The sequence below is a fragment of the Doryrhamphus excisus genome, linkage group LG1 (assembly GCF_037039965.1).
Source record: "Doryrhamphus excisus strain RoL-2023G ecotype Guam linkage group LG1, RoL_Dexc_Guam_v1.1, whole genome shotgun sequence".
Lineage (NCBI taxonomy): Eukaryota > Metazoa > Chordata > Actinopteri > Syngnathiformes > Syngnathidae > Doryrhamphus > Doryrhamphus excisus.
This window is the reverse complement of record NC_136357.1, coordinates 15855121-15870431: the sequence shown is the minus strand read 5'-3', so window position 1 is coordinate 15870431 and position 15311 is coordinate 15855121. Positions and strand designations below refer to the sequence as shown.

At 43.5% G+C, this 15311-nt stretch overlaps 3 protein-coding genes across 4 annotated transcripts in view; 1 reads left to right on the top strand and 2 right to left on the bottom strand.

The window, feature by feature from the left end:
- Positions 1-862: 862 nt before the first annotated feature.
- On the bottom strand, positions 863-2349 carry rxfp3.3b (relaxin family peptide receptor 3.3b). The gene has a single exon (XM_058075718.2). The coding sequence runs from the start codon at positions 2273-2275 to the stop codon at positions 1007-1009; it is 1269 nt and encodes a 422-aa protein (XP_057931701.2). The 5' UTR covers positions 2276-2349; the 3' UTR covers positions 863-1006.
- A 10266-nt stretch (positions 2350-12615) lies between these two features.
- On the bottom strand, positions 12616-14238 carry ciao2a (cytosolic iron-sulfur assembly component 2A). The gene is made up of 5 exons (XM_058075655.2): positions 14026-14238; positions 13565-13729; positions 13420-13469; positions 13304-13349; positions 12616-13113 (listed from the first exon to the last, which is right to left on the bottom strand). The coding sequence occupies exons 1-5, from the start codon at positions 14051-14053 to the stop codon at positions 13013-13015; spliced, it is 390 nt and encodes a 129-aa protein (XP_057931638.1). The 5' UTR covers positions 14054-14238; the 3' UTR covers positions 12616-13012.
- Positions 14239-14532: 294 nt separating this feature from the next.
- Positions 14533-15311, top strand: part of spg11 (SPG11 vesicle trafficking associated, spatacsin) — a 14378-nt gene continuing 13599 nt past the window's right edge. For both annotated transcript variants that reach the window (XM_058075650.2, XM_058075648.2), the window contains exons 1-2: positions 14533-14835; positions 15087-15274. In XM_058075650.2, the coding sequence (XP_057931633.2) occupies positions 14639-14835; positions 15087-15274 (385 nt within the window). In that variant the 5' untranslated portion in view covers positions 14533-14638. The remainder of the gene's footprint in view (positions 14836-15086; positions 15275-15311) is intronic.

The following is a 15311-nucleotide window of genomic DNA, read 5'->3' as shown; positions in this document are numbered from 1 at the left end:
CAAGGCCCGTCTTAAGTTTGCATATGACCATTTGGATGATACAGAGGAGTCATGGGAGAAAGTTTTATGGTCAGATGAGACCAAAATAGAACTTTTTGGTCATAATTCCAATAAGCGTGTTTGGAGGAAGAAGAATGAAGAGTACAATCCGAAGAACACCATCCCTACTGTGAAGCATGGGGGTGGTAGCATCATGCTTTGGGGGTGTTTTTCTGCACATGGGACAGGACGAGTGCACTGCATTAAAGAGAGGATGACTGGGGCCGTGTATTGTGAGATTTTGGGGAACAACCTCCTTCCCTCTGTCAGAGCATTGAAGATGGGTCGTGGCTGGGTCTTCCAACACGACAACGACCCGAAGCACACAGCCAGGAAAACCAAGGAGTGGCTCCGTAAGAAGCATATCAAGGTTCTAGCATGGCCCAGCCAGTCTCCAGACCTGAACCCAATCGAAAATCTTTGGAGGGAGCTCAAACTCCGTGTTTCTCAGCGACAGCCCAGAAACCTGACTGATCTAGAGAAGATCTGTGTGGAGGAGTGGGCCAAGATCCCTCCTGCAGTGTGTGCAAACCTGGTGAAAAACTACAGGAAACGTTTGACCTCTGTAATAGCAAACAAAAGCTACTGTACCAAATATTAACATTCATTTTCTCAGGTGTTCAAATACTTATTTGCAGCTGTATCACACAAATAAATTGTTAAAAAATCATGCATTGTGATTTCTGGATTTTTCTTTTTAGTTTATCTCTCTCACAGTGGACATGCACCTACGATGAAAATTTCAGACCCCTCCATGATTTCTAAGTGGGAGAAATAGCAAAATAGCAGGGTGTTCAAATACTTATTTTCTTCACTGTAAATGCACATTACATCAATAGAACACAGACGCTGCCGTTAACGTGTAACATTACATTTCTCCTGATCAGTGATTTTGTGAGTAGGAATTCCGACTTTGAGTGCCGTTGCTATGCACAATACACAATGTCCGACTTTGTCAGTTGTCAGTTCAGCTGTGATGTAGGTCCTTGTTAGGATGCGTCACTTCCTGTCCAAACATTTCAACGTTCCTCATGAAAGCATCCATGTGAGCGTCCTGATCTTCCACTCCAGTGTCACTGGCGCGTGGCTCCAGAGTCAGAACTGGGTCACACTGATCTGTCAGAACTGACAAACGGCAATGCTCTGTGTCCACGTTGTTGAGCGGGATGACAACGTCACCAGGCCGCGTGCGCACAGTGGTCGCAGATCGGGGGGCAGCAGGGGACGACACCCTCCAGAACATGTTCTTTAGCCTGGCACGGAACTCCGGGCGCATGAGGCAGTAGAGAACCGGGTTGAGGCAGCTGTTGGTGTGCGCGAGGCACACACTGAGGGGGTGCACGTAGGTATGTGCCAGGTAGTAGGCACGGTCCCAGTGCAGCACGTTGAACTTGACCAGAACCCCCCACAGCGTGATGGCGTGGTTGGGCATCCAGCACACAAAGAAGGACACGACTACCAGGGTCACCGAGCGGGTGATGCGTGCCCGCCGCCTCACCTGCTTGGCACTGAAGGTGCGTGCCCGGAGCAAGCGCAGCAACAACAGGTAGCAGGCACACACCACCAGCGCAGGGAGCACAAAGGCCACAAGGATCTTCTGTACATGGTAGAGAGCGAGCCATGCCCCCCCTTCCGGGAAGTCCAGCAGGCACAGGCGGTCCCCTGCCACCCGCCTCACCGTAGAGAAAATGGCAGTGGGTGCTGTGGCCAAGGTGGCCGCCGCCCACAATGCGCCCACTGCCCAGAGTGCAGAACAGGCACGCCCCTGCCCAGATGCATGCTCTGGCAACGCAGATGCCACGGAGCAGTACCTTGTGACACTCATGGCGGTGAGGAAGAAAACGCTGGCGTACATGTTCATGACGGTCACGCTGAGCACCACCTTGCACATGGCGTGGCCAAAGGGCCAGCTGAAGTCCAGCAGTGTGTCCGCTGCCCAGAAGGGCAGAGTCAGCACGAACTGAAGGTCAGTCACTGCCAAGTTGACGATGAACAGGTTGATGGTGGCGCGCCTTTTACCTGCACCGCCGCCCCCGCCGCCGCGCACCTTGACGAGGACCAGCACCAGCAGGTTCCCCAGCAGACCGGCTGCGCACACCAGCGAGTACACCACTGAGACGAGCACGCGCAGCGCTGGTGAGCCGTCCACGGGTACGTCCGCGCCGCTCACGCGCTCCTTGCCCGCCACGGACGCGTTCCAATGCGCGCTCGCGTTGACGCTCCACAGCTCCTCCATGGGCACAGCGGCCGAATCAAGTCGTCCGCAGAGTTGGGTCCGATCATGTCCGGGACCGGAACAGCGTTGCCCACTTTCACCTCCTACGCGCGCTGCAAAGTGTTCTGCGCTCTTCCCGCCACTGCCGACTCATTTTATACCGCTACGGGTGCACGACGAAAAAGCGCGTGGCCGAGAGGGGACGTACCAGTACGTACGAAACTGGAACTACACACACGGCAGAAACCTGATACATGACTGCTGGTAAGGCTTTGCTGGCAAAGCTGTTTGTTTATGAGCACATTTACTAACATCTAAAAAGGCTAGTTGGGACGGCACGGTGGACTAGTGGTTAGCGCACAGACCTCACAGCTAGGAGACCTGGGTTCAATTCCACTCTCGGCCATCTCTGTGTGGAGTTTGCATGTTCTCCCCGTGCATGCGTGGGTTTTCTCCGGGTACTCCGGTTTCCTCCCACATTCCAAAAACATGCTAGGTTAATTGGTGACTCCAAATTGTCCATAGGTATGAATGTGAGTGTGAATGGTTGTTTGTCTATATGTGCCCTGTGATTGGCTGGCCACCAGTCCAGGGTGTACCCCGCCTCCCGCCCCAAGACAGCTGGGATAGGCTCCAGCACCCCTGCGACCCTCCTGAGGAAAAAGCGGTAGAAAATGAATGAATGAATAAAAAGGCTAGTTGACAAGGAAAAACATCTAATTTGGGGAAATAAAACAAAACAAGCAGTTTTGTTTAAAAACAAAATTATAAAAAGGTTTAAAACCAAATGTTTTGCTAAAAAGAAAAAACAATGGATTGTGGTCATTCGCCACCCAAGCTTACATTACCACCATGCCCCAGTGCAAATATTATCATCATTATTATTAGAATTATTTGCATGCTCAGAATGTCAGCATACAGCTGTGCAGGATTGCATGTAATTGTACTCATTTGTAGTAAGCAGGCAAGCAGGTGCATTGCTAATGCTGTTTGTTGAATTCAATGTTGGTCCAGCGGCCAAGTGCTCTTTTTCTCACCCTCCTGTGTGCCTCTCCAGCTGTTAGGTACTCACACAGCGTTCACACGCTCACAAGTCCATTTATTTGTTGTCCTTTTCTTGTCTTATTACTCGTCGAGGTAATTTATCACCGAACTATTGACCTTTACACATGTTTTATGGGCTCCACTTTACATATTTATTATTATTCCTCAGAGTCAGTGTTACCAGATAAGTCATGACAAATTATTATATACCAGAAGCTTGCAATTATTGTATTGTCAGGACAATTATTGTCCCACACAATTTGACTTTGCATCTAATACAGCATGGGTCTCAAATTCAATCTACCTGGGGACCCCTGGGGGTAGAAGTCTGGGTCAGGCTGGGTTGGACTTGTCAACAAACACCATGCACCAAACGGTGACATGGAGCTCATGACACATAGCCCGTAAGTGGTAATAAATATAAAACATGACTCCATGTAACAGTCTGACTCACGGTGTTATAAAATAAATAATGCTACAACCACCATGCAGCAACTTAACACACAACAGGTAGATAACACATACACAAGGCAATTACTATATAGCGGAGGATAATATACAACTATATTCATGCTAAACATCTAACTGTGGCAGCTGCAAAAATTAATCGTTGGTTAATCCATTACCCAATTAATGGTAATCGATTAATTGTTCATTCATTCTTTCATTTTCTACCGCTTTTTCCTCACAAGGGTCGCGGGGTGCTGGAGCCTATCCCAGCTGCCTTGGGGCGAGAGACAGGGTACACCCTGGACTGGTCGCCAGCCAATCACAGGGCACATATAGACAAACAACCATTCACACTCACATTCATACCTATGGACAATTTGGAGTCACCAAATAGCATGTTTTTTTTGGAATGTGGGAGGAAACCGGAGTACCCGGAGAAAACCCACGCATGCACGGGGAGAACATGCAAACTCCACTCAGAGATGGCCGAGGGTGCAATTGAACCTGCGCGCTAACCACTCGACCGCCGTGCCGCCCTGATTAATTGTTTTTTTTATTTATTTAAATATGTAAATATCCTCTGATTTCGGCCTGTCAAATATAAATATTTGTTATTTAACTGCATGAAAGCAGACCTATTATCTATTATTAATTTGGTCTCTCTAAGTCCTAACCGATGACTCCATTAATTGAGCTTCAGATTAATGGACTAAGAAAATGATCATGATTGTGTTATTGTTTTAATGAAGCTATTGGACAAACATTAAGATTTTATCATTTAACTTTTTACGCTCCACGGTGGGACAAGTGGTTAACATGCAGGCCTCACAGCTCGGAGACCTGACTTCGATTCCACCCTCGGCCATCTCTGTGGAGTTTGCATGTTCTCCCTGTGCATGCGTGGGTTTTCTCCGGGTGTTCCGGTTTCCTCCCACATTCCAAAAACATGCTAGGTTAATTAGCTACTTTTAGGTCATATGAGTTCCTAATAATGGACTGCACGGTTGTCTATAGTGATTAACATGTTGGCCTCAGATTCAGGAGATGGTGGGTTCATGTCCGTTGGAACATCTCTGTGTGGAGTTTGCATGTTCTCTCTGTGCATGTGCACTTTCTCTCCACGGGTATTCTGCCTTCTTCCTGCATTCAAAAAGTATGCATGCAAGGTTTATTGGAGACTCTAAATTGTCCATTGGTGTGAATGTGAGTGTCAAAGGTTGTTTGTCTGTATATGTGCCCTGATTTTTTTTTTTTTTGATTTTATCTGGACAGAATGTGGCTGAGGGAAGACGAAAGACAAAGAACGGTACCTGGTCCTCCAGGTTGGGGGTTGGGCATGGGGTCAACAACATAGTGAGTCAACAACATAAGTGTAGCAATCGTGGAAACTGCAAAATGGAACATAATCCAGGATGACTGTCAAGTTCTTCAGTTCCAGTGTCAAACTATGGTCATCCTAAAAATGTTTAAGTGTATGGTCCTACTCCTACTCCTGATCCTACTCCTTTTTGGACATCTGGAACTGTGGATTGTAACATGAAGTATTCCAATGTAATCTGTTTTCATGTTCAAAAAAACATTCAACTATTATAATCTCTCTATTGTAAATATCAGCTATTCTCTCTATTTCTGTAATGCTGATGCTAAAGATGTTGATTGTCATGGTAACAGAGCTACCGTCTACTACTGTGACCCTCCTGCTGTAAATTCAGAAGATTGATCCATGACCCCCCGGGGGACGTTGTTAAATATGTGGCCATGGAGCGGCTTCTTTTGAATCTAACCACATCGCTGCATCCTTGTTATCGCCGCCAATTACGTGAAAGGTTCACTCACTAACATGACTGGTGTGTGTTTGCTGTCAGTGTTGATGACATCATTCATACTTCTTGTTTAAATATTAGCACTTAGCTGAGCGTCTTCATTAAACAAAGATATATGGGCGGAGATAAGAAGCCGGCCAGAACATCTGTCCTCATGATAGCGATGATGACTGATGTCATCGTCTATCTTGTCTGATGGCCAAGTGTGTGTGACTGTTTGACTTTAAGCCATCAGACTGGTCATGTGACCGACTCACTCACCATCTCTGTGGGTTCTCAGGTAAGTTCTCGAAGAGGTTCTGTTGGTGTCTGACGACAACTTGTCAGAGGCATGATGCCTTTCATTTCAGTGTCATTGCTGTTTGACTTTTCTCACATCTTTGTTTACACCAGGGGTCTCAAACATGCGGCCCGCGGGCCAAATGTGGCCCGCAGGACACTAGTTTGAGGCCCCCACCTTGATGTTGTAAATAAAAAGAGTATAAATGTGACTATAGTCGTGTTTTGTCATGTCTACAGGGCTCTAATAATGCTTTGTTCATTTTAATCTGAAAAAAATAATTTGTCTACCCACCAACTATATGTGGTTTCTTAAGTTTTTATTATTTGCCGTTTTATTATTATTATATTTATTTATCACTGATTGATTGATTTTCTTTATTCTTGATTTGTTTATTTATTTTTCATCTTATTTTGTGTAGAAAAATGAAAAGTAAGATATTTGAGAACAGTGGAATGTTTTACCAGAGCTTTTCTTGTAGAAAATTGGAACCAAAGCGAAGTTTAAAAATTTTTTTTGTTTTTAATAAATGCGTTTTTTTTTTTTTTTTGGAAAACCTGATGCAGCCCAGTCTCACCCAGGCCCGAGCTTCAGTGGCCCCCCAAGTAAATTGAGTTTGAGACCCCTGGTTTACACACATTTCTTGGCTTTCATTCTACCTCAATGGCGGCAAACTAGCAATAAGATCGCTAGTTTGCCGACTAACCTCTGGTCTTCGGATTACAAATGTGACTTTTTTTTTTTTTACCAAATAAGCCATAGCCACCTTGGTTTCAGATGGGTCCAGTCCTGTTGTGATCGATTGAGAATCCAATGACCATAAGAATATTCAAAGGCACATTTTGTCTTTAAAACATTTAAGCAATGTGGTTAGTTCGGAGCACATTTTTGTCCCAATGAAAAGCTACAAGAAGCGACCAAGTTCATGGGGTACTTGCTAACTTTTTTTTAACGATTAAAATTTCTAATCGGATTAACCACAGTTTTCAAAGGAATTAATCACGATCAATCGATAAGACATAGGACAGGTAACAAAAGGAAGGGAGGGTTGTTTGATGGTATGGTTACTGATATTTTGAGGTTGTAATTATTTTTGGTTGTTACTTTTCTATTGCTCTCGATTTTCAAAATACTGTCTGTTACTTAAGATTAGTTTTAGGTTGAATTATATGTTTGATTTGTTGATAGTGGATAGATTGTTTTCTCCCAACCCTGTGCTTCTGAGTTAATGTATGAAATTATATAAATGTATTATTTCAAACAAGTGGTGAAGGTGAATGAGTCCCTCTTGGTGCCAAAGGGGACAATAAATCATTGAGTTGTGCAGTTTAAAGCCAAGGTTGTGCCATGTGTAAGTGTGTCTAAATTGTGTTATTGAGGACTCTTAATTGTATAATTTTATAGTCAGTATCGTGGATATGGTGATAGATTTGAAATCATTGAAATTTTTGATTGGAGTAGGAATGGGTGTATTCTGCCATTGACGCTGTTTTGAATGTATCCGTGGTTTGTTGTGGTATTGTTTCTTAATCCGAAAAACACAGTGATTGGAGCTGGGTTGCCAAAAAGTATTGGAAAATTGATGCTTTTAGGCCTCCATTTTGTTTCCTATTTTGTAAGGTTGAGAAAGAGAGATGCAAGGCTTTTTGTTTTTCCAATAAAACTGCATGGTTATAGGTCATTTAAACCAATTATCAGTGGGAGCGTTAGCTGTCAAAGTAAACAAGTAAGTAATTTGAGGTAAAAAAAAAATAATTTTTACTACAGCAATCATTATCTTGGGTTTCTTTGATATTATTATTAGTTTTCCGTATTGTTGTTGCAAGTGATTCCATGAATAAAATCCCTGGTGCAGTGCGAAACTAGGTAAAGTGACCCAATTGGTGGTTACTGGGAGACTATAGTGTCTGTATCTGATGGATGAACGACAATTTACTTTATCAAATGTTTATCCTATAAGAGATTTTTTTTTGTCCAGTTGTGCTATGTTTATTGCGGTGAAAAGTTTACGGCGGTTATCAGATGAATGTCTATTTTTCATGAAGCCAGTTTGGTCTGGGTGAATGAGGACCTTAGAGGTAGTTAGAGAAGACAGTTACCACATATTGTTCAGTTTTGTGTATGACCCTAGATCTTCTGCTGCATTCCTAAAATTGTAAGTTAGAGGCCACTGTGCTCCAAGTAACAAAAAAAAAATTGTCTGGAGCCTGTAATGATTAACTGCTTAAGGCAAGACCCTGACCCTGGAGTCTCTTCATTGGCGTTTCCACCGTCAACAGGCACTGATTTAACTCAAATATGTCCTTGCACTGGATAACGTCCTGATAAAGTTTGCTTAAGTATACTGGGCTTTTCTTGAGTGAGACACTTGCATCAAACTGCAACAGGGTTTGCGATGACTGTCCTGTACACATAGAATAACTAAGACACTTCCATCCATCTAACAGGATGCTTCTGAATTGTAATGTATGTCCCATTATTCTTAAAGTGCTTATCCTGTCTGTTGTCTTCCATGGAGTGAATATTTTTCCCTTGACAGATGAGAAAGCAAATTACTGTAATATCGAATAATATAGCTCCTTAGCAATGCATTCATTTTATGTTCAGACTATGCCAAAAGGCCAAAAAACAACGCCCTAAAAACAGTGGAGATGGTTGTGGACAACAGGAAGAACTCAGCCTCTCCTGTCCCCATCACCCTCTGTGACTCTACAATTGACATTGTGGAGTCCTCCCGCTTCCTGGGTACCATAATCTCCCAGGACCTCAAGTGGGAGCCGAACATCAGCTCCCTCATCAAGAAGTGCTCAGCAGAGGATGTACTTCCTACGGAAGTTGAAGAAATTCAGCCTGCCAAAGACAATGATGGTGCACTTCTACACCTCCATCATTGAGTCCATCCTCACCTCCTCCATCACCATCTGGTACGCTGCTGCCACTGCTAAGGACAAAAGCAGGCTGCAGCGTGTCATTCGGTCTGCAGAGAAGGGGATTGGCTGCAATCTCCCGTCCCTCCAGGATCTGTACGCCTCCAGGACCCTGAGGCGTGCAGAAAGGATTGTGGCCGATCCCTCTCACCCCGGACACAGACTCTTCGAGACGCTCCCCTCTGGCAGGAGGCTGCGGTCCACAAGAACAGTTTCTTCCCGTCTGCTGTCAGTCTCATCAACAAGGCCCGGAACCCCACCTGACACTCTTCACACCCCACCTCTGCCTCATCCTGCCACTTTAACACTTTCACTATATGCGTTACATTAACACTCAGTTTGGACTCTTAGGAAAACAATCAGACTGCACTTCCGGAATAACAAACAAAAAACAGACTGTGTACATATATTTATACTGTTATTCTGTATATTTTGTATTTATATATTTTGTATTTTTCATTCTTTTTTAACAGATGTGTATGCACCTACTATACCAAAACAAATTCCTTGTATGTGTTTGTTCATACATGGCAATAAACCTTTTATGATTCTGATTCTGATTCTGATAAAAAATAAACTGTAGTCCAAAAATGGCCGCCGGGCTGCACCTTGGAAACCTGGCACAAGATCATGTGTCCTCCTGAAGAAGACATCTCACCTCATGCTAATGCCAGTGCCCTTATGGTCTTGACCCACTTCGTGCCTTTGCGTCACACTTATCGGACCAAGGTTCCCATTATGTGACTGTCAAAAATGACCTGTCAGTCACAATAAATGATAGGAGGGGAATTCCTCCCTTTATTATTATTAAATCTCTCTGTTTATAGGGTGGTGAAGAGGAAGTCGGCTTATCGTACACATGCACACTCACACAAGTCCAATTTTTCCGCAGGCAGGTGTTAGCCGCTTCCTTATCGGTGTTTGCTCATTAAGCGGCGGTGGCGACGGCTAAAACAAACGTGCGATAAATGAAGGGGGGAGAGAGCCGTGCAGGTAGTGGCAGTGGGGAAACTGGGACATTACATGATTGTGTTTCTCTTCTCCTCATGCAGGAAATTAATTATGTTCTTTGTTCTCTTTTAAATTTGAGATTGGTGGAAAAAGTCCTGCCCATCTCTGACCTCTCACCTCCCACCAATGAGGAGCTTGGTGATATACACATAATTCCCTTCATAATTGTTGTCTTTTGCACCAATTAGTGTAATTTCTAATTGTATGATGTACAGTAGATTCATCATGTGCATGTGAACATGTCAATCACAAGGTGGCTCCACCCACAAGCACTCACAGCTTCTGTTGATCGAAATAAACACAGAGCTGCTGGAAAAAAGGATTCCGGGAGTGCTTTTGTGTTCTGTGTTAGAAGAAGAGCAGCTTGGAGAGAGAGCGAGAGAGGGATAATTGAATCATCAATTCCCATGATAGAGAATGGAAAAATGATTTGAAGGGCTCACGTGTTCTGTTTGCTCGCAGCTGGACTACCATCACATGCACACACATGCACACCTGCACACACAGTTTCCATTTGCCTTGGTGGAATTTAATTCCACAGGTGTTAGCAAGCAAATTACATCCATGATGTTATTTGTGTCGATGCACTGATAGGTGGACTTACTTGTTTTGGACTTGCTTATATGGACAATAACTGCTGGGTGTTGACTCATTTTGAATGGATAGTAAATCTATACTGCTATACACTGTTTGTTTTTCTTTCAGCTTTTTTTTTTAGTCGCCACAGCGGTTCTTTTTTGCTACTTTTTTGGCTTTATATTCCGGATGCCCTTCCTGACAAATACTGATTATGCTTACTGGTGTAGATTCGAACCAAAAGTCCAGAATGTTAATCACTACACCACGGCAGGCCCATACAGGATATGACTTTTTATAGTATTGTCCCTTACAAGATTTAATAAAATGCTTTCTGAAATGTGATGCCTGTGCTCACTTTTGCGAGATACTGTACATGTAGAACAGGGGTCTCAAACTCAATTTACCTGGGGGCCACTGCAGCTAGGGTCTGGGCAAGGCTGGGCCGCATCAGGTTTTTAAAAAAAAAACAAAACGCATTTATTAAAAACAGAAAAATATACAAACTTTTTCAGTGCCTTGGTTCCGATTTTCTACAATAAAAGCTCTAATAAAACATTCCACTGTTCTCAAATATCTTAATTTTTATTTTTCTACACAAAATAAGATGAAAAATAAATAAACAAATCAAGAATAAAGAAAATCAATCAATCAGTAATAAATAAATATAATAATAATAATAAAACGGCAAATAATAAAAACTTAAGAAACCACATATAGTTGGTGGGTAGACAAATTATTTTTTTCAGATTAAAATGAACAAAGGATTATTAGAGCCCTGTAGCCTTGACAAAACACAACTATAGTAACATTTATACTCTTTTTATTTACAACATATTGCGCAACTGCAGGGTCTTGAGACACATGCTAACTCGCAAACTAGAGAGCTAGCGACCTAAATGGTAGCCTTCAAGTTATTTCCTTTAAACTTAAATAGCCAAAAACTTACCACTTCCACATGGACAGGGAGGATAACTATAAACAGTTATTTAACCTTTAACATGAACATTAATCAAACGTAATATTTTTTTCTGGGTACATGATACCATACAGCATCCATATCAAACTTGCGCGGGCCGCACTAACATTAAACTTTCATATCAAGGCTAGTGTCCTGCGGGCCACATTTGGCCGCGTGTTTGAGACCTCTGATGTAGAAGGTGCTACAGATCACATGGTCGCGTCCGTCTGCATGTGGTCATTATTGTATGCATTTGTTTACTCTTTTATCTCACACTTCCGACATTTGCTTGTCAGCTACCCAAAGGTCGCAGTCTTCATGCGACGAGTTTCTCTCGATGGAGATGCACCTTGCACACTGATGACCGTGTTTGTAGTTGTGTCACCGTTTCAATGCCGACTTGATTGACGCCCTTGAATCGCTGGCTCGTTAGCGCTCTTCATGTTTGTGCTCTGTCAGCATGAAGCACAGCTCATTAGAATCTGAAACAAAAAGTGACTACATGTCGCTCCAGTCCAATTTTTGCATGATTTTTTTGCATGATTATAACATGCAGGAAAAAATGTTAGTGTGAAGTCACCTGTTGAGGGTCAATATAAACGCCTTGTCAAATGTTTTTATCTACTGTATTCAGTGTTAAATGGGTTCATTCGAATATTGATAACAAATGCTGACCTTAAGCATTGACCTCTTCCAGCATACACTTTGGTAAGACCTCCCTGTTCAATCATGACAAATGGATGCTATATTGCCATAGTAATGAGGCTGCTGCACTGACTGACATGAGTTTAGCCATATTGGACCTAACCAAGACCAATGCGATGATGAAAACAGACTTGCGTAGTTAACGTAAATGAAGACTCATCTGAAGCATGGCCGACATTATTCGGTGTCGGACCTATCATTTTCGTTTTTGTTTGTAAGAGGTGAAGAAGTGGAAGAAATTCAAGCAGATTTAGCAACACATCAGCCTCCAGATGGTAACAGTACTTGAACACCGGGTCACAAGCCGGGTCGCATACACAATGGATGACTCCCCTTGTGAACAGCCGGTAAGCTTAGCATGCTAGCATCTTTTTAATCTTTGGCGCTCAGACCTCATCTGTGGAGACGGAAGAGCGCCAGACATGTCTTCAACTTTTAAGCATTGCGGCAAACAAGAATCTCTAAAGGTGCTAAAAGACATGAGAGGAGGTCTTTCTTGGTAATTGATGACAACATTCCCTACTGTCATTGGTCACCCTGGACACGATTTATTCATAAAAAAGCATGCAGTATTTTGTAGGATGTCCAGGCAGACCAACAGCGCCCCAAGTAGGTAAAGCACCATCATTACACACAAGTGACGTCAACCAAGGTGAAGTCATTACAGGTAACGCAATTTTATATGACTTTAATAAAACGTCTTATTCTTTACAAAACACAACAACAGGAAATTGTTTGTGTACTGTAAATTTCAAACAGTTGTATACTAAACAATCAAGTGGAATTCCTTCCATCATCTCATGTGAAAACCATCACTCTGCTTCCATGGTAACAGGCCTCACTTCCTGTTTCCTGGCAACAGATGCCATCATGCACCAACAAGGAATGACGGGAAGGTCAAAGTGGCTGCTGCCTGCAGTCCAGTGTGCGTACTTCACACATACATACACACACACACCTGGTGGTGACACAATAACATCATCAGTCATCAGGCTCGATGACACACTGCTCTACGATGTCCCTCAGGTTGGGGTTCTCCATGGCGGCTGCCACTCGTTCTTTGTCGTTGATCTGCTTGTTGACTGCAGAAAAACACCATGACCACCATGAGCACCATGTGACCATGACCACCTTTACATGCAAGATTACAGTTAACCTATACTACTGCTAACATTGATTGACTTCTTTTTACACTTGTGTTAAGATTGTTACAACATGACTTAAAACATACCTATACAGTTAATAAATCTTTTATTGTGGCAAAACACTTACTGTCCTCCTCTGTGGTGTGGGTTCCTTCACTAATGTAGATTTCCAGCTGAGAAGAAACACATTTAAGTTTCTGCAACATTAGATATGCGAATATGCGATTTGTATACAGTACTCACTTTGTGTTTGAAGGGCAAGCATCTCTGCAGCTTCACTTGTAAACACAAACCTGCACACAACAACAACAACAAACAACAACACAGGCTCAGGACAACGTCACACAAACAGGAAGTGGACTTTGTGTTTGAAGGGCAAGCGACTGACCGATGAGAGTAGCTAGGGAGCAGTGAGGGACGGTTGGGGAGAACTTGATAATAATGAGATACTCGTCCTCGCCGAGCTCTTGGACCTCCACGCATTGCTCTGTCACTACCTCCAGCTCCTCCAGGGTGTTGGGCTTCTCTGGGTCTCGGATGGATCGGATCACATCTGCCAACAGACATATAGAAGATCACGTCGTGGATGCACAAGTTATTTGTTTTCACTGTTCAAATATTTAACGAACACAACGTTGATGCACCACAACAGAGTGGAATTACTAGTTAATTAATTAGTCCATTACGCTAAGATCAGTCAAAATACGGTCTTCCTCTTCCTGGTGGCAAACAACTCTACAACGACTTTACGTTCATTCAATCTGTCATCGCGCCTCCAACCGCCACTACTTGACTTCTTAAAACTAGAAGTTTGTCAACGGAGGTTGTTTGCATTTCACAGTCACTCACCATACACTTCTAAAGCTTTCTCTTCCATCTTCGTGCTCCTCGGATCATTACTGGGGTGAAAATATGAAATTTGTCCCGATGACGTGGGTTGGCCGGGCACCGTGTGCAACTCTCATGATAAGAAGCAAGAAAATGCACTTCTATGAAAAGGAATAGTATGTCAACGGAAAAAACACATCCACCGTTCTGAGATCAGCTCAACTTACCAATCACATTGGTTGACATTTTGTTTCAGGCAAAAGCAATCAACACCAGAGCGATCGTGTGGAAATCACAATGAAGCATTGTCATTCAAGCCAATAATACTATATGTGATAATTATGTGATGTGATGTGATTTATTTTCTACCAAGACTGTCAGGCAACTCACAGAATCATTAGAAACCAAACGAAATATCAACTCAAAGCGACGTTGTTTGATTAAGTAGACTTTCCTCCTCATTGGTCCTTCTCATTGGTCAAAGCCAGTCAGCTGTCACGTGAGTATCACGTGACTGTCTGTGTACAAAACCGACATAAAAATGTCGGAGTTTTCTAGAGCCATATTTGACAGCTCGGACCCTTTCGGAAACGTTTGTGTGCCGTAGAAGAAGTAGCCCCTTTCTCATAATAAGATGGAGGACAGTTCCTCTATCGAGGTGGCGCTCATCCCGGAGAACCAGCACTGCCGAGAGGTGGCGGACGTACTCAAAGCTCAACTGGCGCCAGGTGAAGCTTTGCTCGGGAGCCTGGAGCTTAGCGGTACGCTGGTGGTGTGGGACCCGGCCAACAGGGAGGTCGCTCCGGTCACGATAGACGGCTGCTACCAGGAGTGGGTTGGAATTCTCTTTTGCCTTATTCAGAATTTAAATTGAACACACCCCTGCTACATTTTCACGTACAAGAACATGTTATTCCTTTACTTTTACGTTAATGGATATTCTGGCCTAAACTTTTTTACATTTAAGCCGGGCAGATACTTAATAGTTCACAGAGGGAATACAATGTCTTTGAGTTGCTTGTTTACAAGTTACAAATAATGTACAATAATTTGTATCGTCTACTATGTTGTTTCTCCTGTAGCTTCTCCTGGGAGGAGGCGAATGGCCACCATGGAGTGGGTGGAGCCCTGCATCTGCTGGCTGTCGGCTCTTGTTGCACACTGGCCATGCTGGAGGTGGACACAGAGAGAATACCATTCCTTTCCATGCACAGCGTCCATGAATGTCCTGCACAGCACCTCCAACAGGCTGTATCAGAGTTGGACCAGTGTGAGTACCTGGAAGGACTACATCAGGCTGGTCCAGT